Source organism: Emys orbicularis, chromosome 7, assembly GCF_028017835.1.
Source record: "Emys orbicularis isolate rEmyOrb1 chromosome 7, rEmyOrb1.hap1, whole genome shotgun sequence".
Lineage (NCBI taxonomy): Eukaryota > Metazoa > Chordata > Testudines > Emydidae > Emys > Emys orbicularis.
This window is the reverse complement of record NC_088689.1, coordinates 81196353-81223013: the sequence shown is the minus strand read 5'-3', so window position 1 is coordinate 81223013 and position 26661 is coordinate 81196353. Positions and strand designations below refer to the sequence as shown.

Below are 26661 nucleotides of genomic sequence, written 5' to 3'. Positions count from 1 at the left end.
TGCAGTGGGGACACTCACACCCAGACAAGGCTAACCCGGCTGCTCAGACCTAGCTGCCAAGCCCCCAGGCTAATTGCAGCGACAACGTATCCTGTGACCAATCCCTTGGAAGCCAGGGGGACTTTTGCCACTGACTCCAACGGGAGCAGTGACTGTGGTTAGGGTGACCGTGGTTAACCATCTGGCACAAGTGTTTCACTAAGGCCATAACGCAGACTGATGCCCATGTATTCTCACTGGCATGTCTCATACCATACATCAGTGGCCTACCCCCGCTTGTGTCAGTGCTCAAGGTGCTATACAAAAGTCCGATGATTTTTTTTCTTAATAATGAGAAAAGTGTATCCCCTTTTGGCCCCCAACTCTCCTTGGACTCCAAAATGGCTTGACAGTTTTTTGCTCAAACATTTGGATATCAATTCACATGAAGGAGCCCATGCCTGGGAAATTTTAGCCCCAAAGTTCCAGCAATTTTCGAGCAACTGGAAGCAGGAGGTTAGAATGGAAACTGTCTGGCAGCTGGAAGTGGAGTGACCAGTGCTGTTCCTGCTAGAATATCTGTCCATCATCAATCAATATGCCTCCAAGCCTACAGTGACAGCTCTGCCTTCTCAATTGCAGCTACTGTGCCCAGAGGTATAATATGATCGCTCCAACTTCAGTTTACTCAGCTGTCACTGCTGCTTTGCCACAGGTGCAGGTGCTACTGGGAGAAGGCCAGGCATACCTCCCACCAGGAACCTCCCTCTGGTGCAGCAGGGAAGGGAGGGAGAGCAGGAGAGAGATGTTCTGGATTGGTTATTGCAGATGATGGGGCTGACACCCCATTCCCATCCAGACCCATCCACCTATTCCCATGCAGAACCATCTATCCCTCTATACAGACCCTTCCATCCACCCAGACCCAGACCCAGACCTATCTATCTATCTATGAGTTTTATTTGCTCTCTGTCCTTTGCTGTTTCTATTCCAGGATTTGGCTCTGCAATACTTGAGTTTTGGCACTTCTCCCAGACACCACATGGGCCTTCAAGGGACTCCCTGTTCCTTTGGTAAGACCCTTTCGTTGAGGCTCACATGCTGGGAGGGAATTCTTGTCCTTGCCTGATGAAATGGCCACCACTTCTTCTGGGTTTTACCAGCTTTGAAGGTGGCTGAGTACATAGTGCTGCTCACTGGTTGCCCACTTTCCAGGGATGGAGCCATGAGGGCTTGGCAGCTACTGGGTTGAATGGCCTGAATTTTGGTGAGTCTGGGTGCACATCTGCAAGTGTCTCAGATCATGCACCTGGGGAAGGTCTCTCCCTTTCAGATCGCTGCACCAGGGAAGGGCTGTCCTGGCAAAACAGGTCAGGGATGCTTCAGAGTTCCTCCTCAGCTCCAGCACTAGCCTGGTCCTTCAGTAAGAACTCCCTTCAGTAGGGCACTTCTTTGTCAGGGATGAAATTGTGACACCCGTCCTAGGCAATGGCTGGCCTTAGACGGCCATGTCCTGTCTGTAGCACTTCCCAGTCTGACATGTGTCCAGGTTCTCCTGCTCAATGAGGACAATGCCTTTCAGGGGAGAACGTAGCCAGTTGCCAATTGCTTTGCTTTGTGTTCTGGGATGATATCAACCTTCCGATTTGTTTTCCTCCTGGGTTGCCGTAACCCCCTGGTCAGCATGGGTCACAGGCCGCTCTCTGTGCCTGGTCCACACAGGAGGTGAGGCTCTCACAGCCCCAGCCTGGGCTCTAGCTCACGGTGTAGCAGCTCCTGGTTTGAGCTCTGGAGGTTCCCAGGCCAAGATGGTGGCTATCCCGTTCGCTCCTCTGGTATTTCTAGTGATCACAAGTTTCTCGAGCAGGGCACCCAAGGACTTAGAGCCTGGTTCTGGCCAGCACAGAGGGGAGCAGCGGTGGAATCTCTCTCTGCTCACAATGGACCAGTAGCTGCGCTCATCCATGTTCTGCAAAACTGCTGAGGGAAGGAGATGGGCCCAGCCTCAGAACTGCCCCCCGGCGCCAGCATCGCCGCGGCTCCACAGCAGGTCTCTGCGTGGGAGGCCCTCAGGATGTCTAGACCCATTGTGACCGGGGCCAGGAGGCCCGGCATTCCTGCTGGGGCCCTGACAGCAGTTTGCCATGGTGGGAGTGCCTCAGAAGCTTGCAAGGAGGCAGGCAGGCAGTGTCTCTGCGGTGTCCGCTGGAGATGGAGTGGGACGAGCGTGCATTGATGGGTCTTTGCAGAAGGATCTCTTACTGCTGGAAACACACCCAGAGCAGGGATTGCTGCCTACGAATGCCCCCAGCTGTGAGCGGGTTGGCGGTGGGAGCCCAGTGTCGCCGGATCTGCTGGCAGAGGCAGAACTGCTAGCAGGAACCAGAAGGGGGCAGATGTGCAGGCTCAGGCTCCAGGGGCCCTGGAAGCAGCTCGCAGGGGTGGAAATGCCCTGGCGCCAGGCTCTGAAGGAAGAGAGTGGCAGCTCCCAGCACAGAGGCGGTGTGGGAGAAGGCACAAAGCTGAGGGGGGGTAAAGGGAAGTCGGGGGCTTGGAGGGAAGTCGAGGAAAGTTTGTTGTTCACATCACCCTGGTTAAAACGCACCTCGCCCACTACTGCCCATAGCCCCTAGGGCTGTGATTTCACCAGCTCTGCTTGGCGTATCACAGGCAAAGGGAAAACTGCACCCCCAGGCTGCCCCATGTACCTGGCACAGCCTTGCCAAGCTGGCATGAGGCCACAACTGCCTTCTACCGGGGCTAACCCATGGAGATTCTCCTGAAACGCTGCAACCGTAGCTAGAGTGCTCCACCAACTCCATGCAAGGGGGTGGGGATCTCCTGGGCGCTTGTGGGGTGTTGGCCCCACCCTGGATGCAGTGCTCATGCTACTTGAGCCCCAGAGAAGCCCCAGGAATGGCAGGCCAGAGGGCACCCAGGCACTGGGCTTTATATAGACTGCGAGGCCCTGGGCAGCATCCCACGTCCCGGAGATGCATGATGCCGCCCCATCGCCACCCGTGGCTCCCCCGGACTCACCGTTCAGCCAGCGGGAGTTGTACTGGTCAGTCCTCATGGCTGTCTGCTTGCCCATGGTGCGGAAGATGGCCGCGTCCGTGCCCATGAAGTCAATGTAGACGCCGGCATAGAGCTCCTCATCTGCAGGTGGGAAGCAGAGGTCAGCAGGGACTGGGATGTATAGGGGAGCAGTTCCTGAAGGGGGACCGTGGGGGGCCTGAGGACCCCCCAGCCCCTCCTCATGCAGACCCTTTGTCCTGCCCCCAAGCCCTGCCCAAAGAGGGAAGCTCGGGGAAGGGGCTGCTGATTGGCATGGGGGGGGTGGCTGATGCCCTCTCCCTGACAGGACATCCTGTGCTCCCTGGGGCAGCCCTGAGAGCAGTCCATCTCCCCTCTGGGGAGAGGGACCCCAGCTCCTTGTCAGCTCATAGACAGGTCTCCATCTCCCATGTGGTACCCAGTAGGCACCGGGATGGGGGCACTGTCCAAGGCCCGGCTGCTAGCCCCCTGCTTTGCAGCTGCTCCCCAGTGAACGAAGCAGTGCCGGGGCTAGTGTGTAAGGCAACACTAACGCCTGGAGAGGATCAGAGGCGGCCGAGGCCCCTCGAGGCCCGGGGGGGGGGATTAGCAGTAAGTGAGAGCTTTGGCCCACGCTCCTGGGGGAGCTCGGCACAGCTGTTGCCTATACAGGCCTGGGGACGGCAGGACATCGATACCATCCCGTGTTATTTCACTGCTCTGTCTCGCTCTCCTGCCCTTTGCAAACCCATCCCAGCCAGCCCCACCCCTCACCACCCCAGGGGCAAAGCACCACGGACACCAGGGATGCCATGCTCTGCACTGTGGCCTTGCACCTTCCAGGAGGACGCCAGCAGTGCCCAGGGCTGCGCCTGATCAGTTGGGAGGGGGCGGGGGAGGTACAGGAAATGGGAGGTGAATGGGGAGACAGAAATAGGACAGGAAGTCGGGGTGGAGACGCTCCTAGCACATGGGGCTGACTCACCGTGGCCATTCCTACCCCAGGGTTGGATCTGACCTCGTCGAGGAAAGAGATGCCCTGGGGATTTTTCCATCATTTGTCGGTGGCCGTGAGAGCCTCTCCCACCCCATTTTCCACTCTGTTCTACCTAGGTTCGTCCCACACCCATCACCATGGCATCCGGGTGCCTCTTGCCAAGCCACAGCCCTCCAAGTCCTCACATCGGGCCAAAGTGCCCCGCTGCCTTCCCTCCCCCACACCAGGTCTGGGTTTGCTGGCCCCACAGCTGCTGGGCCCTGGACTCGGATCTCTGCCTGGCTTCCTTGGGGGCAGCCACCTTCAGTGGAGCTGCAGAACACCGCCAGGCTAACGTCTCTGGGGAGGGGGGAGCAGCCACTCAGCAGCCACCTGCCCTGAAGTCCTAAACGGCTTCTCATCACCTCTCATTTTAACATTAGTCTCAAACCACCTAATATTTCCCTGGCACGCAGCCAGTCCTGGCACTCAACCGAGATTGGTGCAGGTCCCTCCCCAGGGGCTGGCCCACTACTCCGCTCCGATGCGGCTGGGTGGGAGAGCAGGGGTCTGTGGGCCACCCCCATGCAGTTGTGGTGCTGGCTAGTTCAAGGGGGTGGGGGACAGCCTAGGGAAGGCACAAAATGGGAGCTCATGGGGAGAGATTTCCCCAGCCTTGAGCAATGGAGAGTCATGGCGGAGCCTTGTGCCAGGCCAGCAGCATCTGTTTCAGGTGGGCGCCATTCCAGGTCCACACAAGAGGAACCATGTGTGCCGGGGCCGGGAAGAGAACAGCCAGCTCCCCAGGCCTCTGCTCCCTGGCTTGTCCCAGGCAAAGCCTGGACAGGAGTTCTGGAGCTCCCCCAGCCTGTGCACTCCCTGGCTTCAGCTCCCCGTAACCTGCAAGTGGCTGCTTCTCACTGGAGTGGCAAGTCCACGTGGGACGCAGTGCAGCAGTATCTGCACAAGGCGGGGCTCGCCAGCAGCTGAGAACAGGGCTGGCTCAGAGCAGGGTGCAGGCGTTCTGTGGCTGTCGAGTTCTTCTGGGGGTTCCCTGGGCAACGAGAGTGGTCGCGTGGCACCAGTGGAGAGGGTGACCGAGGGTTCAATCGGTGGCGGTGCGGAGGATGGAGCAGCCCAACAGGACTGACACGTTATCTACAGTGGCTGCATCCTCCGTGAGCCAACCAGACAGGCCCCTCCTGGCTCCGGGCTGGAGCTCATGAATTAAAGGCCACATGCCCGGGCACCTTCCCAGTTGCCTGGTCCCTTGGTGGAAGGCTCAGGCACCTTCCTGCTCTGGCTGAAGTGGTTCTGGCGAGGAGCCAAGCTTAGATCTTTGGGCTCTGGTGCCCCTTGGGCCTTGGCTACTCCACCTTCACCCCTGCAGACATCTCCCCGCTATGGAGACCAGGCAACAGCCCCGTCTGCATTTCCCCTTCGCTGCTCTGGCCCTTTCCTGGCCTTGTGCCTTGGCAATGGCTGGCACCGCCATACCCCCTTCGCCCCCTTGGTCTAGGTCCATCTATGGCTCTGGAATCAGTGCCGAGAACAAGCTGGGTGTCCCTCTGGAGCACCGCAGGGCCCAGCCAGAGCAGCCCCCATCCCCTTGGAAACCTTGCAGTGCTGCAGTTGCAAGAGAGAAGGACTCACTTATCAAGGCTGAGACGCTGTCCACCTTGGGGTCATAGGAGCACTTCCCTTTCCCTGATTCCAGCTTCTCCGGCTCCAGGTAGAAGATATAATCCTGGAACAGAGAGAGGAGGGAGCCCATTACACCCGCCCCTTCCATTTCTGTAGGACAGAGGAGCCCAAAGCGCTTTCATAACTCCACAGCGCTCACAAGCCTCACCTCACCCAGCAATGAAATGCAGCCCCATCTTGGGGGCGGGGGGGAGCACAGCAGCTATTTAGCAGCCCACAGTCATGCTGCGCATACCGAACGGCAGGCAATGACGGAGAATGCTGGGTCCATTGAAACTGCGGAGGCAAAGTTAGAGGCAGAACGGAATTACCCATTGCCGAGGCGGAATCTGAGCGGGACACGGGAGTTATCACTTCTCCTCTGGGGAATTATGTCATGGGATCGTTATTGCTTCACAGCTCCGGCACCAAACTCCAGCTGGGGTGCATCCCGGAGGCAACCTGGAAGCACCAGCTGATGCAGAATGTGTTTGTACAGTGGAGTGGTGAGGGGCTGTTACTCCAATGCTGCTGCAAGTGTCCAGTTCCCTTCCCAGGTGGGCCTAGACAAAGCCCTCAATGGCACAAGCCCAAGGTTGCTCAGCGATCGCCCCATCACAGCACCTGTCCTTCTGTCGCTACCATTAATCTCGCTGGAGTCAATGGCTGGGCATCTGTGGTGGTGGGGCCCCCGTCTGGCCACACCTTTGTCCTGGCTTTCCATGCAGAGTAGCATTGCATGCAGATTTATTACAGTAGTAACAGCCACAAGCTGACAACTCTGCCATCTTGCCCGAGCAACGGCACCTCAGCCACGCCGGGGGCGCTGACCCAAAGCTAAGAGGGCCTAATCATTCATTTTTAACGGGCAATCTCCCATCCAAGTATCAACTAGGCCAGGCCCTGCTTAGCGTTTGAGAGCAGAGACAGTCAGTACCTCTGTCATGTTATTACAGCTACAGAATGACTGATTTGCAGGAATGCTGCTGGTTGTCAGCCACAAGCCTTTTGATGGCAGCCTGGGTTAGAACAAAAACAGAAACAACCCCAGCTAGGGCCCGTCTGAGTGGCTGCTAAGGAAATGACATTCCAGTACAAGCAGTAATGAGTTTAAAGCCTGCACAGTCCTTCATCCTTTGCATGTGATACCACAATTATAGTCTACTAATTAAACTCCATTGAGTAGGAAGCTCAGGAAGTGGGGACGGCAAGCGTCTCTATGTAAATGTGTGCTGGAAGATCAAATGGTGAGATCAGGCTACAAGTCCTACTCTCACACTACATCATACCACCAATACTGGGTGATTTCATTCCAGGAAGTTCCACCCACCAGTAGTGCAATCCAGGAAGTACTGCCCCTTAGGATGGCATTCCAGGCAGTGTGGCAATTTATTTACTTTGTACATTTGACCTTACTTGGGAAATAGTCCCTGGTTTCCCCATAAAGCAGGTCCCAAGTCATCAAACCATCTCTGTTCAGCAAAGCACTTAAGCATGTGTTTAACTCAGGTGTTGCCAACTTTAAATGCTGAACATCCGTTATCTGACCTGCCAAAATCATGAGATTGGCTTAAAAATCATGAGATTTGGAAAAAACCCTAATAATAATTGTGGGGTTGTTTTTCTTTGATTTCTAGTTTCCAAGCTTTTGGGGCACACGCGCGTCATGTTTTCAAGCTTTCCTCTGCAACCAGGAGGGCTAGAAACTGCCTTTGACTTTGAATGAAAGCAGAGACTCTCCTGCAATCTCTTGATGCCACCAGCCGAAGGTTTAAACAAATACTCCAGAAACTGCCGGACTCGCAATCAAACTGTGAGAGTCGGCAGCAGTATTAACCTTTAACCGTAAAGTTTAAGCATGTGCTTAAGTGCTTTGCTGAATGGGGCCCATATTTAATTAGGTCTGGTCTGTACTAGTGATTTCCCCCAAGTCCAGCCAGCCAGCCACCACTGTAGCTGCACCAGTACAACTCCTAGTGTACACAGGGCTAAATAGCTATTTGCACCGATTGAGTCCAACCCTGCTTGCCACTTGGGTTGGCTGCTTCTGTGCCAGCTGTGGTTTCCCTTGTGTACAGCAGAGGTCGCTACACCAGGGTGACATCCTCCATGCAGCCCAGGCGTTAGCCAGCTTCTCCCGCAGTCCGAGTGACCCCCCACAGTGACGGCAGAGAAAAGCATCACGAAGAGAGAAGGAAGAGAGAGGAGTGTAACACCACAGAACTGGCAGGGGCGGGGCCGGGAGCGACCTTGCACTCATGATTGAAACAGGCTAGATTTCAAATGGATGGTGGCCTTTTGAACTCACTCCAAGTTCCCAGACCATCTCCATGGCAGCCAGCCCACCACCGTCTGATTTGCTATCACACCTCATATTAGCCCTACACCAGCAATGGGCTTGCCTTGTTTGTGCCCCCCAGCGTGCTATCGCCACCTTATGTCCACAATAACTTTTGGCAGGGATATTCAATCTTGTACATAGGGCATGAGCCAATCGCTGGCTACTAGAGACCTATGTGAGGAGGAGCTTACCCACATCGACCACTGCAGGGCTTTTACACCTTCCCCTGCAGCAGCTGGCACCAGCGTCAGTCAGAGACGGGACACTGGGCTGGATGGACCTCAGTTCTGATTCAGCCTGGCAATGCCCATGTTCCCGTGTATCGGGGCAGTCCAAGGTGTCTCATCCCTGGCTAGTGATATTTTGTATGGCAGCATGGTAGAAACCATCCATGAATGAAAAGTCATACCAGCCCAACTGCCCCAAGCCACTCCTGCACTTGTGAGTAGAGAGCCATGGGTATCAGTCTTGGTGTTTCGAGGAAAAGTCACACACCCATTCCTATAACCTGACAAGGTGTCTTCTGCTTTTTTGTCTGAAATCCAAGAGCCAGTCCTGCTTAAAACTGGTTGAAAAACCAGTGGAGTGAAAACTGCTGAAGTTGTTTTCATTTTGAATGGTTTGAAATTGACCCATTTTTTTCTTTCTTTGCAAATTGTTTTTTTTTAAATAGAAACCCTTATCCAAATGGTCATTGCAATTTTTCATTGCCTGAAAGTTGGGAAACAAAATTGTGATCGACACTTTGATCACCTTTCTGATAAAAAAAATATTTGCTGGAAACCAAAAATAATGCTGGTGATGGTGTGTGACCAAAAGAAAAAAGGGGCATTTATGAAAAAATGCTACTTTTCAATGGAAAAACTTTCCATTGGAACATTTCAACCGTATCTAGTCCAGATGTTCTGCTCGCATCTAAGCTGTTGGTAACATAATTGCTGTTGATTGTTGGAATGTTCCGCGAATATTTGTCTACCAAGGGGATGAAAAGGAGGGTCGGTTATGGGCTTCGGCGCATGGTGACTGTTTTGGAAGTGGCCGGATTTGAAGGGCTGGAAGTGAAAGACACAGGGTTCAAATAGCTAACTGCTGAGCTCATCCCTGTCTCAGAGAGTCACACAAACGAGCTGTGCTGAGTTGTGCTGAAGCTGTCTTAAAGATGGATTGGATCAGACAGAATTAATCTCCCTCCCTTGACCCCTCTTTTACCTGAGGACTTGCTCATGTCAGCTCCTTTCAGTGGAATGGGCTGAGTCAGGGCAGGAGGTGCTGTTATAACACTGAGCCATACAGGAGCATTAAGGTTTGGATGAATGGATGGGATGAAAAAGAGCATTTAGTGCGGTGACAATGGGTAACGCAAACAACTAGCTTCACTGGGAGCATGCACATCAATGTGACTGAGGTAAAACTGGGTACGTACGACCCCCACCCTGGTGTATATCCAACCATCCCAATCCAACAGCTATTGCCACACCCGCACTGAGTACAAACACGCAGCACCCCATCTGCATATGCAGCACTATGGCGCTTTCTCCTAGCATGAACGGCAGCTGCAATTCAGTGATGCAGGTGAGCTGCACTAAGTGTTACTGGAAACCGACCCAGCGCTGGGCAACTCATTTATTGTGGATAATTCATCCAGCAAATTTAACCCCTTTGATCTTCCCAATTGAGTTCCTATTTACAATGGTGAGACCAATCATTTGGGCCAGACACTTTCAGACAATGGCTTCACGAAAACTTCACCGCCACTGTTTCTCAAGTGTGTGATTGGTCCCCTAAGCCACGTGGAATTTTTTCTGCTCCCTGATTGGACGACTTAAAACTTTTTAAGCAGGAGACCGCGTGATGAAGAGCGTGATAAAGGGCACCATCCCCTGAATAGTCACACCAAGTAAAACCTACTCGTGAATAACTAGCAGTTAAAAAAACCAAATATCCTGGCTTCAAACTCAGAGCCTCCTGGGCTTGGAACCTTTGGCATCCATGCCTCCAAGCACATCAGCGAGGGCTAGAAAACTGCCAGATGATGCAAGCTGAGTTCCTCCCATAAACCTCTGACTCCAGGTACTGGCACTTTAAGAACACCCCCTTCCGAAATCTCACGAGAATTGAGCCATTTGGAATCCCAAGGCCCATTTTGCGGGCTTCGCCTAATGCTAGTGGGGAATGTGGTAACATGAGATATCCAGGGGCCAGCCCAACGATAGAGTCTCTCTGCTCACGGCCACTGGAGTGGGTTCTCCCGGCTTAGTCGTGGGCGTGCTGGGGCTGCTACAAACTGGCATAGATTAAAGCTCCGGGCTGCCCAAGAGCTCGTGGGCACAGCTCAGTGGCCCCCTGCCCCAGTTCGGTGCTGAGTGGAGCTTGACCAGAGGCTCCTGTCTCTTCCTCAGGACGTTGTCTCTCTGCCTCGCAACTCCTCATCCTCTTGCTGGGGGGGTCCAGTCCAGGAGGGCCCCAGTGACCCTCCCCGCGAGACGTCCGCCTCTCTGCCCAGGGAAAGGGCACTGTGGCTTTTCCTCCATTCTCTGATGATGGTGACGCAGGCACAGCAGCGGGCGTGTGGCGAGATGTCAAAGGGAGCTCTTCCTTTCTGGCCCGAGAGGGCTGGCGCAGAGGGGGCACCTCCTGGGGACTGTTGTCTGCCTGTCATGGGGGCTCCTGCCTCTAGCCCAGCCCAGGCTGCCCCTGGCCCAGCGGGGAGCACGCTGTTGTCCTGATGGGGATATACGGCTCCTCTCTGGCAGGGTGCAGCGATGCTGATGGGACTGGGGCTGAGGCAGGCAGGCGCCGGAGGAGAGTCATGTGCCATGGGGGGCCTCATGCAGTCACGCGCCAGGCCCCGAATCCCGGCAGAGAAGCCAGCTCCCACATGGGAGCCAGGGAGGAGAGCTGGACTGTAGCCGGGCTGGGGGAGGAGATACGCATGGGGGGGGGACAGTGAGGGGCTGAGAAGACCCAGGAATGGGGGAGCTGCCACCCCCACCCTGCCCTGGGATGGCAGAGGGAGAGCAGGACACCAGGCTCCACCCCAGGAGGCAGCCGTGGGAGGCAGGTGCCCAGGTCTGTGACACCCGCCCCCCCCATGGCTGCTTTAGGGAACTGTCCCCATGTCAGTGTCTTGACCCCTCGCTGGGTTGCAGAAGGTGCCTCCTGCCCCCTGCCAGGCAGCTGCTATGCTCCCCATGCTTTGGACCCCGCTGGAGGGTGGGGGAGGCGGCCGGTCTGAAACCTGCACAGGGACTGGCATCTACAACCCTTGGGGTTCGGTCCCAGCTGAGAGACGCCAGCCAAGCGTGGGCAGTTGGGGTGCTCTGAGCCCAGGAGGAGCATGTGTGTGTGAGGGGCACTGCTGGATCTCGCCAGGCCCTGCCCATCAGTGCTGTGGTGGGCTTCGGTCTCTAGGCTCTCAGCGAATAACCTCCCTGATGCAAACTGCCCCGTGGAGAAGGTGCTGGGGCATGGGATGTGCCCGTGGCCTGGCAGCGCCCGCTGTTGGCTGCTTCTGGCGGGGACGTAAGGACCAGACCTGGGTTCCTGAGCCCCTGGAATGTGCTCTGGGGGCAGCCTGGGGGGATGGGTGGGAAGGACCGGACTTGGATTCCTGAGCTGCTGGAACAGGCTCTGGGGGGTGGGTGGGTGAGAAGGACCGGATCTGGATTCCTAAGCCCCTGGGGGGGAGGACCAGACCTGGATTCCTGAGCCCCTGGAACGGACTCTGGGGGCAGCCGGAGTCAGGAGGGCAGAGCAGATGCCCTCGAACAGGAGCCTTGAGGGTGGTGCTCACGGCACAGGAGGAGGATCACGCAGGGAAAATCAAAGCTTGGAAGAAGCTGAACTTCCCCCTGGGACCATGAGCTCCTGATTCCTCCCAGCACCCCGAGCTGCTTATGGAGCCAGCGATGCGAACCCAGGCTAACCCTGCCTCCAAGCAGTGAGCCGGCCCGGCTGCTAGCCTGGCGGGAAGACGATCTTGTCGAAGAGACACTGTCAGGAGCAGGGCCTCAGAGACGTACATCCCATTCCCCTGCCCGATCTGGCCCATTCCCAATTAAACAACACAATCCATCTCCAGCTGGAGCGTTGGTGGGTGGTGGGCACTGCTGTGCTTAAAGAGCCAGCCGGGGGAGTGCCCGCATGTGTTTTGGTAGGTCCTACCAACAATCAGGCCCAACGTACACCGTTCCCCAACCCCTGCGAGTGGCCGGTGCTCTAAAAGGAATTTGGAGCCAGTGGCTCCGTTCCCGGCACGGGGCCCCTGACAGTGTCCCTCCTCCCCACAGCATCTGGAGCAAGGCCTGGGGAAGCAAGGCGTTAGTCTGAGAGGAGATGCGAGGACTGGCTGCTCTGTGCTGGGTGGTGGCACAGACAGCTCAGCCATTGCAAGGGGCATGTTAGCGGTTAGGTGCATGCCATGGGGGAGGAAGGTTAGGGAGCCCAGGCATGCCCTGGGAGGGGAGCCGGCTCCTGCCCTTGGGGGGGGTCTGAGCGCGAGTCCCACCTTGCGTTCTGCTGGTGTCGGGCTGTGGGAGGAGTCAGCGGCTCGGCTTCCCCGTCCTCCCGGCTGGACGCTTTGGGTCAGCGCAAAGGCCTGAGGAGAAGGAGCAGTGCAGAGAGTTAGAGCTGGCGGGGCCAGAGGCCACCCGGGGGGTGGGTAGGGATGGGCACTAGGGCAGTGGGAGGGGGTCATGCCCACCTGGAAGGGCAAGAAACTCCCCCCACCCCCAGCCAGCGCGCCTGCCCCAGCTCCTAGAGCGCCCCCGTGGCAGAGCCAGCACTCTTGAGCCCAGGGCATTGTGAGTGTGCCCAGGCTATTGTGCGGGCCACATGTGATTGTGCCCACCATGTGCTAGCGTGGCAACATGCTTGTGATGGCATGTGCGGGCATGGCGTGTGCCAGCATACGTGGCACGTGTGTGTGTGGCACACACTGGATGGGCCTCCTGCTGCCCCGTACTGACACTGACAGCAGATGTGGAACTTTGTGACAAGTTCCCCCCCTCCCCCCCGGGATCACCCCCCCCCCCCCCCGGGGACAGGGGGAGGAACCAAGACCCTCAGTTAAACCTCAGGGAATCCTGGCTCCCGCAGGGCTGGGTCCTGGCCCGTCTCTGGGACTGCGTGTGACCAAATGCCACATGGCTGGCTCAGACCTGCTGCACAGTATGCATAACCGTGCCCTTTGCTCTGCCTGCCGCATCCTTGTGACACCCAGACTGAGAACCCCAGGCTGCCGAGAGGCCAGGACAGCAGCAAATTCCCTGATGTGGCCTGTGGTTCGAGGAGCCTCAGGGCTTCCCAGTCCTTATAATAATAATAATATATGGAGATATACCTATCTCATAGAACTGGAAGGGACCCTGAAAGGTCAAGTCCAGCCCCCTGCCTTCACTAGCAGGACCAAGTGACCTTATCCCACACTCAGCCAGGCTTGCCCAGAGGTGCCCATGGGCGCTATACAGGAGGTGCCACCCTGGCTGACAGGGCACATCTGACCTCTGAGGAGGGCACCTGTCTCAGCTGGGAATAGTATGGAGCCCACAGTTCTGTAGCACGGCTGGGAAATCCCTTCCTGACCCCAGCTCATGCCCTGAAGCATGAGGATGATGAGGAACACCAGGATTACCCCAATCCCACAAAGCTGCTGCGTGGGGCCAGCTCCTCCTTCTCTAGTCACCTTATGCACAGCTTCACTGTCTGGCTTCTCTCCAACGGACTGCGGTGCTGCGCTACTGGGAGGTACCAGCCCACCTGGACCCCAGGACTTGTGGGTAGAGCCCATGGCGAACAAGAGGCCCCACCCCCTCCAGCGACAGCCACAGCCTATTTGAAACCTGGGAGGTGGTGGGCGGAGCCTCTCAGAAAGAAAAGCCCACTCCCACAGCATGGGCAAGGGTGGGATTAGATTTCCCTCCACCCCCCAGGCTGGGGGTGACCCCCTCCTGCCTTGGCCTCTCGGAGGAGACTGACAGCAAGGGCCCGAGGTCGATTAGGGCCCCTGATGCTCACGGCGATTAGGGGATGCAGCCCCAGGGGAAACACACTGAGATCCACATGAGCCCCTAAACAGCCCTAAGGAGGGGACAGCACAGACTCTGCTCATCAGGGATCACAGCTGGATTGGAATGGATGACATGGATGTGGGGGAGCCCCTCTGTCCCAGCCCCCATCCTCTAAGGCAGGCAGCCAATAGAAACCCCCACATGACAGCCAATAGAAAACCAGGAAGGGGTGCATCCATTTCTTGCACAGAGTGCGCAAAAACGCATGCCTGTTCAGCTTTGAGTGATGAACCCAAATCACACAGTCAGAACAAGGCAGGTGTTAGCCAGGCACAGTCCATGACACAGCGGGTGTCACCGGGTAACGCTGTTCCCCAGACTTACAAGTTGGCCAGCTGGAAGAAATGCTGGGGTGGCTGGGTGCTGTGATGCATGTTCTGTAGGTGGGGGCTGTGGCAAGAAGCAGGGCAGTTTGCTCGCCGCTCCATCCTCTCTAACTAGAGTCAAGTCCAGAGGGCTAGTTGCTGCTGAAGAATCGAGTGCGTGGGCGAGATTCTTGGACGGTTTGGGCCCACCTCAGTTCCGGGCCCGGTGGATACACTGCGAATCTCCCCACACTCGGCGTCGCTGCTTTCTCCTCCACTGGCAGGCTGGCCCGCAGGCCCCGAGCTCTGCTGCTGCTCGGCAGAGGGGCAGCAGTATTAATGAAGCCATTCGCAGACACAGGCGGGCTTAGTAATGGGACCGACGCGCTGACCCGTGCATGGGATTAGCTCTCCAGTAACACAGGACTGGCAACCCCAACCAGCTACGATGCGAAAACCAAGATTCCCCGTTCCACACCTCACTGTATGCACATGATAGAATAACCTAGTGCCAAGCGCTACCAGAGCTCCGGTGGAGCCGAGCTGAGGAGCAGCACACAATTACTTCGTTTTTCACCGTTTTATGTGTATCCCCACCCTTGACTCCGGGGGCATGAGCCCGTCTTAGACACAAATACAAAGAATTCACTAGTGTAATCTAAAGTGAAATGTACCAAACCCTCTCTCTCATTTACCCCTCCCTCCCCACGGCTACCTGAGCATCTGCTATGCAAAAATTTCTGCATTCCCCATGTGCCCCATGCCGCCAAAACTCATCAGCCTCCAAGGGGAAAGAGACATTCCAGCCCCTGGGTGGGACCACTCACCGCCCCAAGCTAGGACACCGAGCAGCGCCAATGACTCTGCAGGCAGCCAGGCCCAAAGTGGAGATTCTCCCACCTCAAAGCTCCCACCTGTGCAAAGCTCCCGGCAGATCTTCAGCGAGAGCCAGGGGCTTGGCACATCTCAGCACAGTGCAGGGGCCTCCGGCTGCTTTCAAGATGGAGCCCTTCCCTGCCCAAGGATCCTGTCCGAAGGGGATTCACAGCCCAGTAGCTGAAAATTCCCCCTGGCAAGGAAATCCATGTAAAGTGAACCCCCCAGATGCAGTTCAGAGACACAGGGATGGCCAGACGGCTGCTGTATTCCATGAGTGCCCCCTTTTGAGCTGGCTACAATGGCCCCAGGTTCCAGACTGCAGCTGCCTGACCTTGTGCCGGAGACCTTGGCCAGGCCTCTTATGGGCCTCTCGCAGGGTCCACTGGGCTGAGAGCGACTGCAAGCCACAGGCTGAGCCAGGGCGACGGCCTCTTGGAGTAAATACTGCACCGCCCAGGGAGCCCTGCCAGGACATGCCATGCCTAGGCCAGCTCCCTGGGGCTGAGGGGATGCCACCCCTCTGGCTCAGCGTGCATGGCCGAACAGTGCCCCCCCCTGGTGCCTCACCTGTGCTTTGCGCCCCCTGTTGACAAAGGTGCAGATGGGGTTGTAGGCGCCAGTGCCACAGACGTACAGGTGGGTCCGGTTCCAGGGCTGGATCAGGCGGATGAAGTTGCCACATTCGCCCTGCGAAGCAGGAGGAGAATGAGAGGGGTTATGCGGGGCGGGGGCAGCATGCACAGGATCCTCGGCACCCCCATGCTCACCCCAGTCCTGCTCGCACGGTGTATGCTCAGGCCTCAGATGTCAGGGCCGCTGGGGACTGGCGTGTAGCCAGGAAGGTGTCCTGGTGTGAGACGGGTGGTGTAGCCTGATGCCAAGCCTGGGGCTCCTCTGAGCAGATGGATTCAAATAGCCCAGGGATGGTGGGGGTCAGTAGGTACTGTCAGGACCGACACCGCTGCGTGGCCTGGAGCTGATCCAACCCCAAGGACTCAGTGAAGGAACTTTCTCCCCACATGGAGTCCCACTGGGAGCGGCTAGGGCTGGTGTAGCCATAAGCTCCCCCCCAAGCCAGTGCTCCCTGCCCTGCTCCAGGGCGCAGGCAAGCAGGCACCCCACCCCCTCTGTTCTGGGGCACAGGCCAGTGGGTGCACCACCCCTTTCTGCTCCAGGGCTGTTCTCACTGGGGCTGCATTCCGGGGCCAGTCAGGATGTGTTACCAATGGGTGAGACGCAGCAGTACAGCAATTACGGCTGGGTGTCCTGCTGGGCCTGGCTCGTTAGTTAAGGACCCAGGGTCAGGGCCAGGCATCCTGTTCGCAGCTCCTGTTTCCTCCGCGTTGGGGGAGGGGAGCCTGGGAGTGCAGCAGGGGAAGCCGGCGAAGGAGTCGTCGGCAAGCTGGGGGGCTGAGCGGGGGCTCAGACATGTTTGTCCCCGGGGGGCTGAGCCCTGCGGCAGGAGCGACAGCAGCTGCGTGACCAGTGGAGGGAAGGACTCGGGGTCAGGCGGCTGCCAGGCATGCGGGGCTTGGCTCCAGTGGAAGCAGCTCAGTGACCGCCAACCCCTCGCTTCCTCGGAGCCATGCACACTCGCTTGATGGCCTGACAGGAACCAAGGGGCGTGTGGGCTAGGGATTTCGGGTGGTGCCGGCTGGTACCAGCAGGAGCCCGGCCTGAGCCTGGGTGTGCCCCAAGCAGCAGTGACCGCACGGCACGCAGGATGTGTACCGCCGGGCGTGGCGAGGAGCAGCAGTGCTGGCTGCCCAGCTACCCCTCCTGGCCCTATACTCCTGACAGAGGGGCCACAGGGCCAAACCTGCATGGGCAGGGGCAGTCAGTGCTGCTCATCGCCGCTGCCATGGGGCTGGCTCCTGCACCAGGCCTTCCCCCCGGGCGCCCCACTTCCACTGTCAGACGGGGAGTGACGCTGTACCTGGGAGGGCCAGGCTGGCAGGCGGGGGCTGAGCCTAGCATGGGCTCAGGGGGCGAGGTGCTGGGAGCAGTGGTGCAAGGGGAATGGCTCCACAGGTGCGTCCCATGGGCAAGATTTCTGAGGAGGTGCCTCTGCCCCCACGCCCACATTCTCTCCAGCTCGGGCCCTGAGACATCCATTGGAACGGGAGGACGTCCCCAGTTCTCAGCGCCCTGCCATGGCCACTCAGCCTCCCAGCACAACAAGGACCGAACTCAGATCCTCCTGCAGGTTGAATGATGGAATGACAGAGCAACCAGGTGGAGATTCCCTGTCGTCATTACAGCCCGTAGTCCGTCAGCTGACTCAACGAGTGTGGATCGCAAAGAGCCAACCCTGAAGGAGTGCCCGGGCCGGCTCTCCATGCCCGCAGGTGTCTTTGCCCAGCCCCCGGCTGCGTGCCCCCAGAAGGACTCACGTCGTTGTTCTTCCCCGACAAGATGCACTCGTCGATCCGCTGCTGGGACGCGGGCCAGTGAATCTGACAAAACAACGGATGCCGGGTCGTCACCTGGGGTTTTCCACTGGGTCTGAATTTAGATCTGGCTGAACCCACGCAGCCGAGGCCTGGGCCCCTCAGAGAGCTCCGTGCCAGGGTCTGCTACCGGCTTCCCGGCGGGAACAGCCAACAGCTCAGCCAGCACACGGGGATCGAACCAGGACCCTGCATCTCACTGTGTTCCAGGGGCTGGGAGAAGCCGCCCTGGGCTGACAGACGGGGAGATTGAATTCCCTTCTCCCCAATGGTGGCTCCACTTCTGGCCCACAGAGAAGGCATCTCCTCCAGTGGCGGATTTAGGGTTAGTGGGGCCCTGTGTGCAGCTTCATTTTCACACACCCCCTCGGGACTCAGCCAAGAAAAAAAACATTCTCTCTTATCTCCCCCCCCTCCCGTTTTTCATTCATCCTCCTTCTATAAATAATGGGAAGTACATGAAAATAAAGTGAGGTACCTTGATTGGGGCAAAGGGTTGGGGTGCAGGAGGGAGTGCGGGCTCTGGGAGGAAGTTTGGGTGCGGGCTCTGGGCTGGGGCAGGGGGTTTGGGTGCAGGAGGGGGATGGGGGCGGGTGCATACCTTGGATGGCGCGGCTCCCAAAGCAACCGACGCACACACCCCTCTGGCAGTGGCTCCTAGGCGGCGGGGGGACCAGGGGGTCTCCGGACGCCTCTGCCTGCAGGCACCGCCCCCATAGCTCCCATTGGCCGGGGACTGTGGCCAATGGGAGCTGCAGAGTCAGTGCTCAGGGCGGCGGCAGCACTTGGAAACACCTCGCCACCCCAGGGGCCGCAGGGACATGCCAGCTGCTTCCGGGAGCAAAGCAGCACAGAGGGAGGGAGGCAGAGCGGGCAGGGAGCTACCTTAGCCCTGCTGCGCTGCTGCTGGCATGTCTCTGCGCACCCCTTGTGGGGAGGGGAGCAGCGGGTCTCCGTGTGCTGCCCGGGGTGGGGGCAGTGCATGGAGCTGCCTTCCCCCAGCCAGGGGCACGCAGCAGCCGGCCACTTCCGGGAGCAGTGTGGGGCCACCGGCCACGGCATGCGGGCAGCCTGCCTGCCTGAGCCCTCCTGCGCCGCCGGCTGGGACTCAGGGGCAGATTGTCAGATATTTCCTGCATTTTGGGGTTGTTGGTTTGTTTAATGGTAAATCTGCTCCTGGTCTCCTCCCCTGCAGCTCAGGCGCCAGATGGGGGAGGCGGCCCAGAGGTAGATAAAGGACCCAAGAGGGGCTGGCACCCTTCCCGCTCAGCATATCCTGCCCCTTAGCCCCTCCCCAGCCTCGGGGATGGACCCACGATCTGCTGCTGCTGCTCCATGCCTCCCTGTTGGCCAGGCCCCAGGGCCACAGACCGGGGAAAGCTCCTCCAGAGAGGGCCCAGCTGAGCCCAGTCTGGTGGCCAGCAGGGCACTTGTGAGGAACCTGGGAATGCTCTGGGGGTGGCTTTGCCATGTGACATCCCACATGCAGTACTAAGAGCTGAGAAGAGAGGAGGCAGGGACTGGGCAAGCTCATCCTCCCTTCCCCCACAGCTCCATCACCACAAGGCCATTAGGGTTACCAGGAGTCCGGTTTTCGACTGGAACGCCCAGTCGAAAAGGGACCCTGGTGACTCCAGTAAGCGGTGCAGCAGGTCTAAGGCAGGCTCCCTGCCTACCCTGGCTCTGCGTGTCTCCCAGCAGCGGTTGGCATGTCCCTGCAGCCCCTAGGCACAGGAGCAATCAGGGAAGCTCCACGTTCTGCCCCATCCCCAACCCCGGCTCCGCAGCTCCCATTGGCCGGGAACTGCAGCCAATGGGAGCTGCGGGGGCGGCGCCTGTGGGCACGGGCAGCGTGCACCACGCAGAGCTGCCTGGCCATGCCTCTGCCTAGCATCCAGACATGCTGGCCACTTCCAGGAGCCACACGGAGCCAGGGCGGGCAGGCGGGCAGACAGGGAGCCTGCTTTAGCCCCGCTGTGCCACCAACCAGGAGCTGCCTGAGGTAAGCGCCGCCTGGACGGAGCAATCCCCATCCTGCACCCCAACCGCTACACCTGGTCCTTCCCGCACCCAAACTCCATACCCCCACCTGCACCCCAACCCCCTGCCCCAGGTTGGAACCTCCTCCCACACCCAAACTCCCTCCCACAACCCCCACCCCACACCTCCTCCTGCACCCCAACCCCCTACCCCAGCCCTGAGCCCCTTCCCATACCCTGCCTCAGCCCAGTGAAAGTGAGTGAGAGCGAGCGATGGGGGGGGGGGGAGGAGGGGGCTGGAGTGAGTGGGGGCAGGGCCTCAGAGAAGGGGTGGAGCTGGGGTGGGGCCTTGGGGAAGGGGCAGGGGCAAGGGTGTTCTGTTTTGTGCAATTAGAAAGTTGGCAACCCTAATGGCCGTGCGTGGGCGTGCTGGGGGTGACACTGGTGCTGGTCAGTGGTGCCTGGCTGGCAGCTCAGTGAGAGCATCCCCCTGGGGGCCTCATCAGTTCGGAGGTTTTCCTGCCCATCTCCCACTGCTGACACCATGCCACTGAGAGCAGCCACACTGGAGTGCTCAGGCTGCCTACGGAGGCTGGTGTTTTTACTGGGTGGCCCAGCTACTCTCAGAGCAGGATTAGCCAGTGCAGGAGCACAGGCACCGGAGCCCCGTCTGCTCTAGTGCTTCCACTCTTGCTAGCGCCAATGGGGAATCTTCAGAGAGCTCCCTGCAGAGCCAGCCCATGGGGCATGTCTCCATTTAACCCTCGGCCTCTCTGCTGAGACATCAGAAAGAGCACTGGGTCAGGGGGCTTTAGGGAGACCCCGACTGAGACAGGAGCCCATTTCTCTGTCCCCAAAGAGACGGGAAGGGCCGTAGGATTGAGCTGGTCATCACTGGGGTGGGCCAGCTTTGAACCCCAACCTAGAGAAATTTGTACCTTATTCCTAGCATGTGTTTCTCTGGTTTCAGCTCCCAGCCATTGGGCAGGTTCTGCCTTTGTTCACTAGGTCCAAGACCCTAGCTATAGGATCTGTCCTCCCCACCCAGGCTCTCATCTCCGAGGATCAACCTTCTCTGGGATCAATTAAACAGCTGGCGCTTCCTAAGTCAGTCAGCAAAGGGCCCCGACTGGCTCTCGGCTTCCCAGCATGCCAAGGTCCTGGGGGAAGTGAACACTAGAACTGGACAGTCCCCAGCAAGGGTCATGTCCCGGGACCTTTGTCTCCCCCTGGCAATGACTCAATATGAGGTTGAACCAGGCAAAGCAGGGGATGGATGGTGGCTACCAACTCATTTCACTCCAGCCCAGGGGCCTAGCATTCTTCCCACTCCTGCCCCACTTCTCCAGCCCCTCATCCCTCGTGGGCCCCCCAGGCAGGGGCAGGTCGGAAGGGCCCTTACGATGAGGGGCTCTCGGTTGATGTCGTGCAAGTCCAGCGAGAGGATGTAGTCCTTGCTGCCCACGTACATGCGGTCATGGTCCTCGTCCTTCAGCAGGATGCGGTAGTCCGTGGAGTTGAGCAGGAAGTTGAAGAAGTGAGCTGTGCTGGTGGCCTTCAGCTCTGTGGGCAAACACAGATAGGGGGTCAGGCTCCTCCCGGCGGGGCTCTGAGTGCAGTGGCATCCAAGAGAGCAATGACCCCTCGCCTCGGAATTAGTCAGCCCGCAAGACAGGGCCGTGATGCCCACCACAGCCTCAACAGCCGCAAGGTTCAAACTCCCACAGCTTTGGGGTGCAATAGGACTGCCAGGCTCTGAGCGCCCGACCCACACGCCAGGGCCCTGCCAGGCTCTGAGCGCCCGACCCACATGCCAGGGCCCAGCCAGGCTCTGAGCGCCCGACCCACACGCCAGGGCCCTGCCAGCCTCTGAGTGCTCAAACCACACACCAGGGCCATCCCAGCCTCTATGCACCCAACCCACACGCCAGGGCCCCCCAGCCTCTGAGTGCCCAATCCACACGCCTGGGCCCCCAGCCTCTGAGCCCCCGAACCACAGGCCAGGACCCTCCAGCATTCCCTCCTCACTCCTGGACTGATCTTCCACCGATCAACCCATGGGCATAAAGCAGCCCTTCTACTCAAGCCCGGGCACCCTTAGGCCAGGCAAGGAGAGGGTTGGCAGGGGGTTACAATGACCCAGGCCCGGGTATCATTGGGCTGGGCAGGGACGGGGCTGGAAGGGGATTACAATGACCCAGGCCCGGGTATCATTGGGCTGGGCAGGGACGGGGCTGGCAGGGGATTACAATGACCCAGGCCCGGGTACCCCTGGGCCGGGCAGGGCCGGGGCTGGAAGGGGATTACAATGACCCAGGCCCGGGTACCCCTGGGCCGGGCAGGGACGGGGCTGGCAGGGGATTACAATGACCCAGGCCTTGGCACCATGTGGCCTGTGTTTAACGTGCTCCGCAGACTGACCATCCTTAACCTCAGGCCAGCCACCGTCCTATGGGACAGATCTGGGCAGCCCAACCCCGTCCTTGCCCCGTCCCTCTTTGCACCTCCACCCGCCCTTCCCCCACCTCTGTTCGCTCTCCTAAAGGCTAACACTGGACATGCCGATGGCGCCTTTCACATCAAGAGATCCCAGCCCACAGCCCTTTCAGTCATGCCTATAGACACCCAGGTCACGTCATCAAACACTGAAAGGCAACCACCTCTGGGGTGGGACGTGTCTACAAGCCCACACAACACCGCCCAGGGAGCGAACAATCCTGTATCCCAATGAAATTATACAGGAATTTTAGCCTCCCTGGGACATTGGGGTCAGCACTAGTCAGAGGGGAGCACTAGTCAGAATATTATCATCCATCCACCCACCCCCTCCCATTTCCTGCAGCACAGTGCCCTTTAGCACTGGGGTATTGGGACTAGCACCGGCTCGGAGAGCACCCCCAACTGAGCCACCCGCCCCGCTCCCTGCGGCACAGTGCCCCCTAGTGCTGCACTGGGGCACATACTAGCTCAGAGGGGAGAGCGTCCCCTACTGAGTCACCATCACCTTTTCCTTTAGCCCCTGAGGTTTCTGTGGAGACCACAGTGCCCTTCCAAACACGCTCCCCTAAGGCCGCCCGGATCACACGGGACCTGACAGATGGCTGGGTGCCGCCTGGCACAGTGGGACAACCCCTTCATGTGCTGTCACGGCGCAGGGCACTGGGGAACCCACACGGCACAGCCCCTGAGATAGCCAGGGCTTGTTCACCGCCCTGCGGCATCACTCAGTGCTGTGCGCCTCAGGATGGGCAGAGCTACTTGGGCTTGAGAGATTCATGGCTCAGCCAGTGGGCAGCTAAACGCCAGTGACCTGCCAACTTATCACTCCCTATCCCCGCCAGCAGCCAGCCATCTCTGCAACCCACACTCAGGAAGGTCCCCTTGGCAGAAAGGGCAGTGCCCTACTTAGGCTGGGGCCCCGGAAGCCAGAGGGCCCCACCCCGCCCCATGGCGTTGGATCCTGCAGACGTTGTGAGGGCAGCTCACACCCACTGATCCCAGAGCGGGCAGGGGCAGGCAGAGCCATGGCCCTGGGGGGTGCAGAGGGCAATGTGGATTGCAGGGGCCGGGATCTCCAGCAGGGCCCATCTGGGTGTCCTTTCCCTGGCAGTGACTGGCACCCAGGCAGCGGAGCCAGGTTGTGCAGCGGGGGGTGGGCGGCCGAGGCCCTTGCACCCGGCCCTGAGGCATTTCCTGCAAATCCCTTTGGGAGTCCAGCCATACTGGAGATCTCAGCATGACAGACTGGCAGCAGCTGGGCGTAGGGCCCAGCACAGGTGCCTGCTGAGCTGTGCCAGGATGTGGGCATGCAATGGGCATCTGTGCCCACAGCTGCCAGTCAGTGAAGGGGGGCAGCAGGGAAAGGGGATTCTGTGCCTCCTGAGAAGCTGGGTCGTAAGGCAGAGTGGACCGAGCATCAGGGTCTATGCCCAGCGGTGCCAGGCACCATCAGCAATTGCCTTCCCCCTCTGTGCCGCCTCCCAGTCTGTGGGTATTTAAGACTGGCAGCCTGTGGGGGCAGGGACTCTCTCGCCTGTGTACGTGCAGTGCCCGGCGCAATGAGGCCCTGGGCTCAGAATAAGGCTCCGGCCCCTCGCACCAGAAAGTCAAGCAGTCAAATACTCTGGCCGGCCCCATGGCAATGTAGAATATTATCATCCATCCACCCACCCCTCATGCATGCATCCATCCATCCATCCATCCGTCCATCCCTGTACATACACACCCACCCATCCATCCCCGTACACATCCATCCATCCATCCATCCCTGTACATACACACCCATCCATTCATCCCCATACACATCCATCCATCCATCCATCCATCCATCCCTCCCTGTATATACACACTCATACATCCATCCCTGTACACATCCATCCATCCGTCCCTCCCTATACATAAACACTCATCCATCCATCCATCCATCCATCCATCCATCCATCCATCCCCGTACACATCCATCCATCCCTCCCTCCCTGTAAATACACACCCATCCATCCATCCATCCATCCCCGTATCCATCCATCCATCCATCCGTCCCTCCCTGTACATACACACCCACCCATCCATCCCCGTACACATCCATCCATCCATCCATCCATCCATCCATCCATCCCTGTACATACACACCCATCCATTCATCCCCATACACATCCATCCATCCATCCATCCATCCCTCCCTGTATATACACACTCATCCATCCATCCCTGTACACATCCATCCATCCGTCCCTCCCTATACATAAACACTCATCCATCCATCCATCCATCCAGCCAGCCCCGTACACATCCATCCATCCCTCCCTCCCTGTAAATACACACCCATCCATCCATCCATCCATCCCCGTATCCATCCATCCATCCATCCGTCCCTCCCTGTACATACACACCCATCCATCCATCCCCGTACATATCCATCCATCCGTCCCTCCCTGTACATACACACCCATCCATCCATCCCCGTACACATCCCTCCCTCCCTGTACATACACACCCATCCATCCATTCCTCCCTCCCTGTACATACACTCATCCATCCATCCCTGTACATACACACCCATCCATCCCTCCCTCCCTGTACATATACACCCATCCATCCCTGTACATACACACCCATCCATCCATCAGTGATGGCAGAGCCTGGTTGGGACAGTGGGGCAGGGCTGGGAGGCACAGGGCTGGATGGCACAGTGGGGAAGAGCTGGATGTCGTAGGGCTGGGTGGCACAGGGGGGCAGGACTGGGTGGCACAGTGGGGAAGAGCTGGGTGGCACAGGGAGGCAGGGCTGGGTGGCACAGAGAGAACTCATTGAAGAACCCCAGCTCAGGACACTGTCTGCAGCAGGTGCCCCCGCACCGGGTACAGGAGTGGGGAGGGGGGACTGTTGGGAGCCCCTGGTTTGCCTCTGAACATCCCCTCCCCCATGCCCCAGCACTGCCAAGGACACAGCTATTTTTGCCACGCTAATAGCCAAGCTGCTCGTACTGGGGGGTGGGGGGAAGGTTGCCCAACACCTGCCTCGCTCCTGCCCAGGCTACTGGTGCAGGATTCTCCCAAAAGGCAGATCTGTGCCCACTTTCCAGGTCAGATCAGCCCCAAGGCCCCCTCTGGCTGGGCTCCCATGCCAGGCAGGCCCAGCCGGCCCCAGGTGCACATAGGCCACAGCAGGACTCGGCCATCTGCCGGGAGCTGCCCCAACCACCCTGCAAGGGAAACAAGCCCCACAGCCTGGCACCAGGGTTACACCCACTGCCCAGGCACCAGAGCACCCACCTGCCCGCTCCCTGTGGGCACTAGGGCTGCAAACCTTCATCCCACCACAGCCACCTCCGCTCACCCTGGATGAGCAGCACAGAGCCCCCTGCCCCCTCCCACCCCACAGAGGCATTAAACCCCCTACAGGGTGCGGTGTGATGGGCTCCTTAACAACGCCTGCACCCTGGAGCCACGTGTCACCCCCAAGCCCTACCGGCACCAGCTCCCACAGACACCATGATCACCACGTGCTGCCCTGCCCCAGATGGAGCCAGCACAGATGTTAACAGGCGATTCGCCCTCCCCTGCCTCCTGACTGTCACGGCACTCCTCAGAGAGCCCTGTTCACCAGCAATGCCAGCCACACAACGCCCAGTGGGCCGCACCCCATGCATCTTGCCAAGGCGTACTGATACATCAGCCAGAAGATCAACCCCCGGGCCTGCCGGGGCAGCAACTATGGCTCCGTGTCAATGGGCACTGGCCAGGACTGAGCCGAACTCCTCGCTCCAGGGGCTGAGCGCCACGCATGAGTGCCAGTCCCACCCGGCTGGCTGCTGGGGATGGGCAATGCTAAACACAGCAGTGATGCTACCGCCCCAGCCGATCAGCGCCTGGGAGACCCCCTTGCTGGGCACTGGCTGACTGTACTCAGGATGGGGGGTCCCTGAGAAGAGCCCCCCACAGCCATCCCACAAGCTGTGTGGCATGAATCGCTCCAATGCCTGAGCTGGCAAAGCCCATCCATCCTGCCATCCTCACTTCCTCGCCATAGTTTAGAAGCTTCCCAGGTGCACACCTCTGTACTTCCCCCCACCTGAGCGGGGCCTTTTGGGACGAACGCCAGGAATGCAGTGGCCCGGAAGGAAGAACTGGGTCCAAACCACACACGAGGGACCAGATCTGACCGAGAGCTCAGCATGCTGGGTGCACCCTGAGAACTTGCTGTGACGAAGTGGGACTGTTCTTAATGTTTTCCTCAGTTTCCCCTATGCAGTTCTTAAGTATCTAAGTGGTGGGATAAGGGTGTATAGTTGCTGCAGAGCAAAGGGCCAGTGTACATAAATGTCCAACACTCTGTCTCCTAGCAACTGATGGCCTGGGCCCCTCCTCTGCAAAGGTGCCAACTGAAGGTGACCTCCTGGCCTGGGAAAGAGACAAAGCCCAGAGAAGGAGGGGCTGGACGGGGGTTGGAGTTTGGAGCTAGCTGGG

The 26661-nt window shown here is 58.7% G+C and overlaps 1 protein-coding gene across 1 annotated transcript in view; it reads right to left on the bottom strand.

Moving 5' to 3' along the window:
• Positions 1 to 26661, bottom strand: part of SEMA3F (semaphorin 3F) — a 100506-nt gene that overhangs the window by 13843 nt on the left and 60002 nt on the right. Inside the window, exons 2-7 of the mRNA XM_065408384.1 lie at positions 21099 to 21259; positions 17661 to 17723; positions 15835 to 15954; positions 12523 to 12612; positions 5645 to 5738; positions 3019 to 3138 (exon numbers count right to left, since the gene is read on the bottom strand). Coding sequence (XP_065264456.1) covers positions 3019 to 3138; positions 5645 to 5738; positions 12523 to 12612; positions 15835 to 15954; positions 17661 to 17723; positions 21099 to 21259 — 648 coding nt within the window. The remainder of the gene's footprint in view (positions 1 to 3018; positions 3139 to 5644; positions 5739 to 12522; positions 12613 to 15834; positions 15955 to 17660; positions 17724 to 21098; positions 21260 to 26661) is intronic.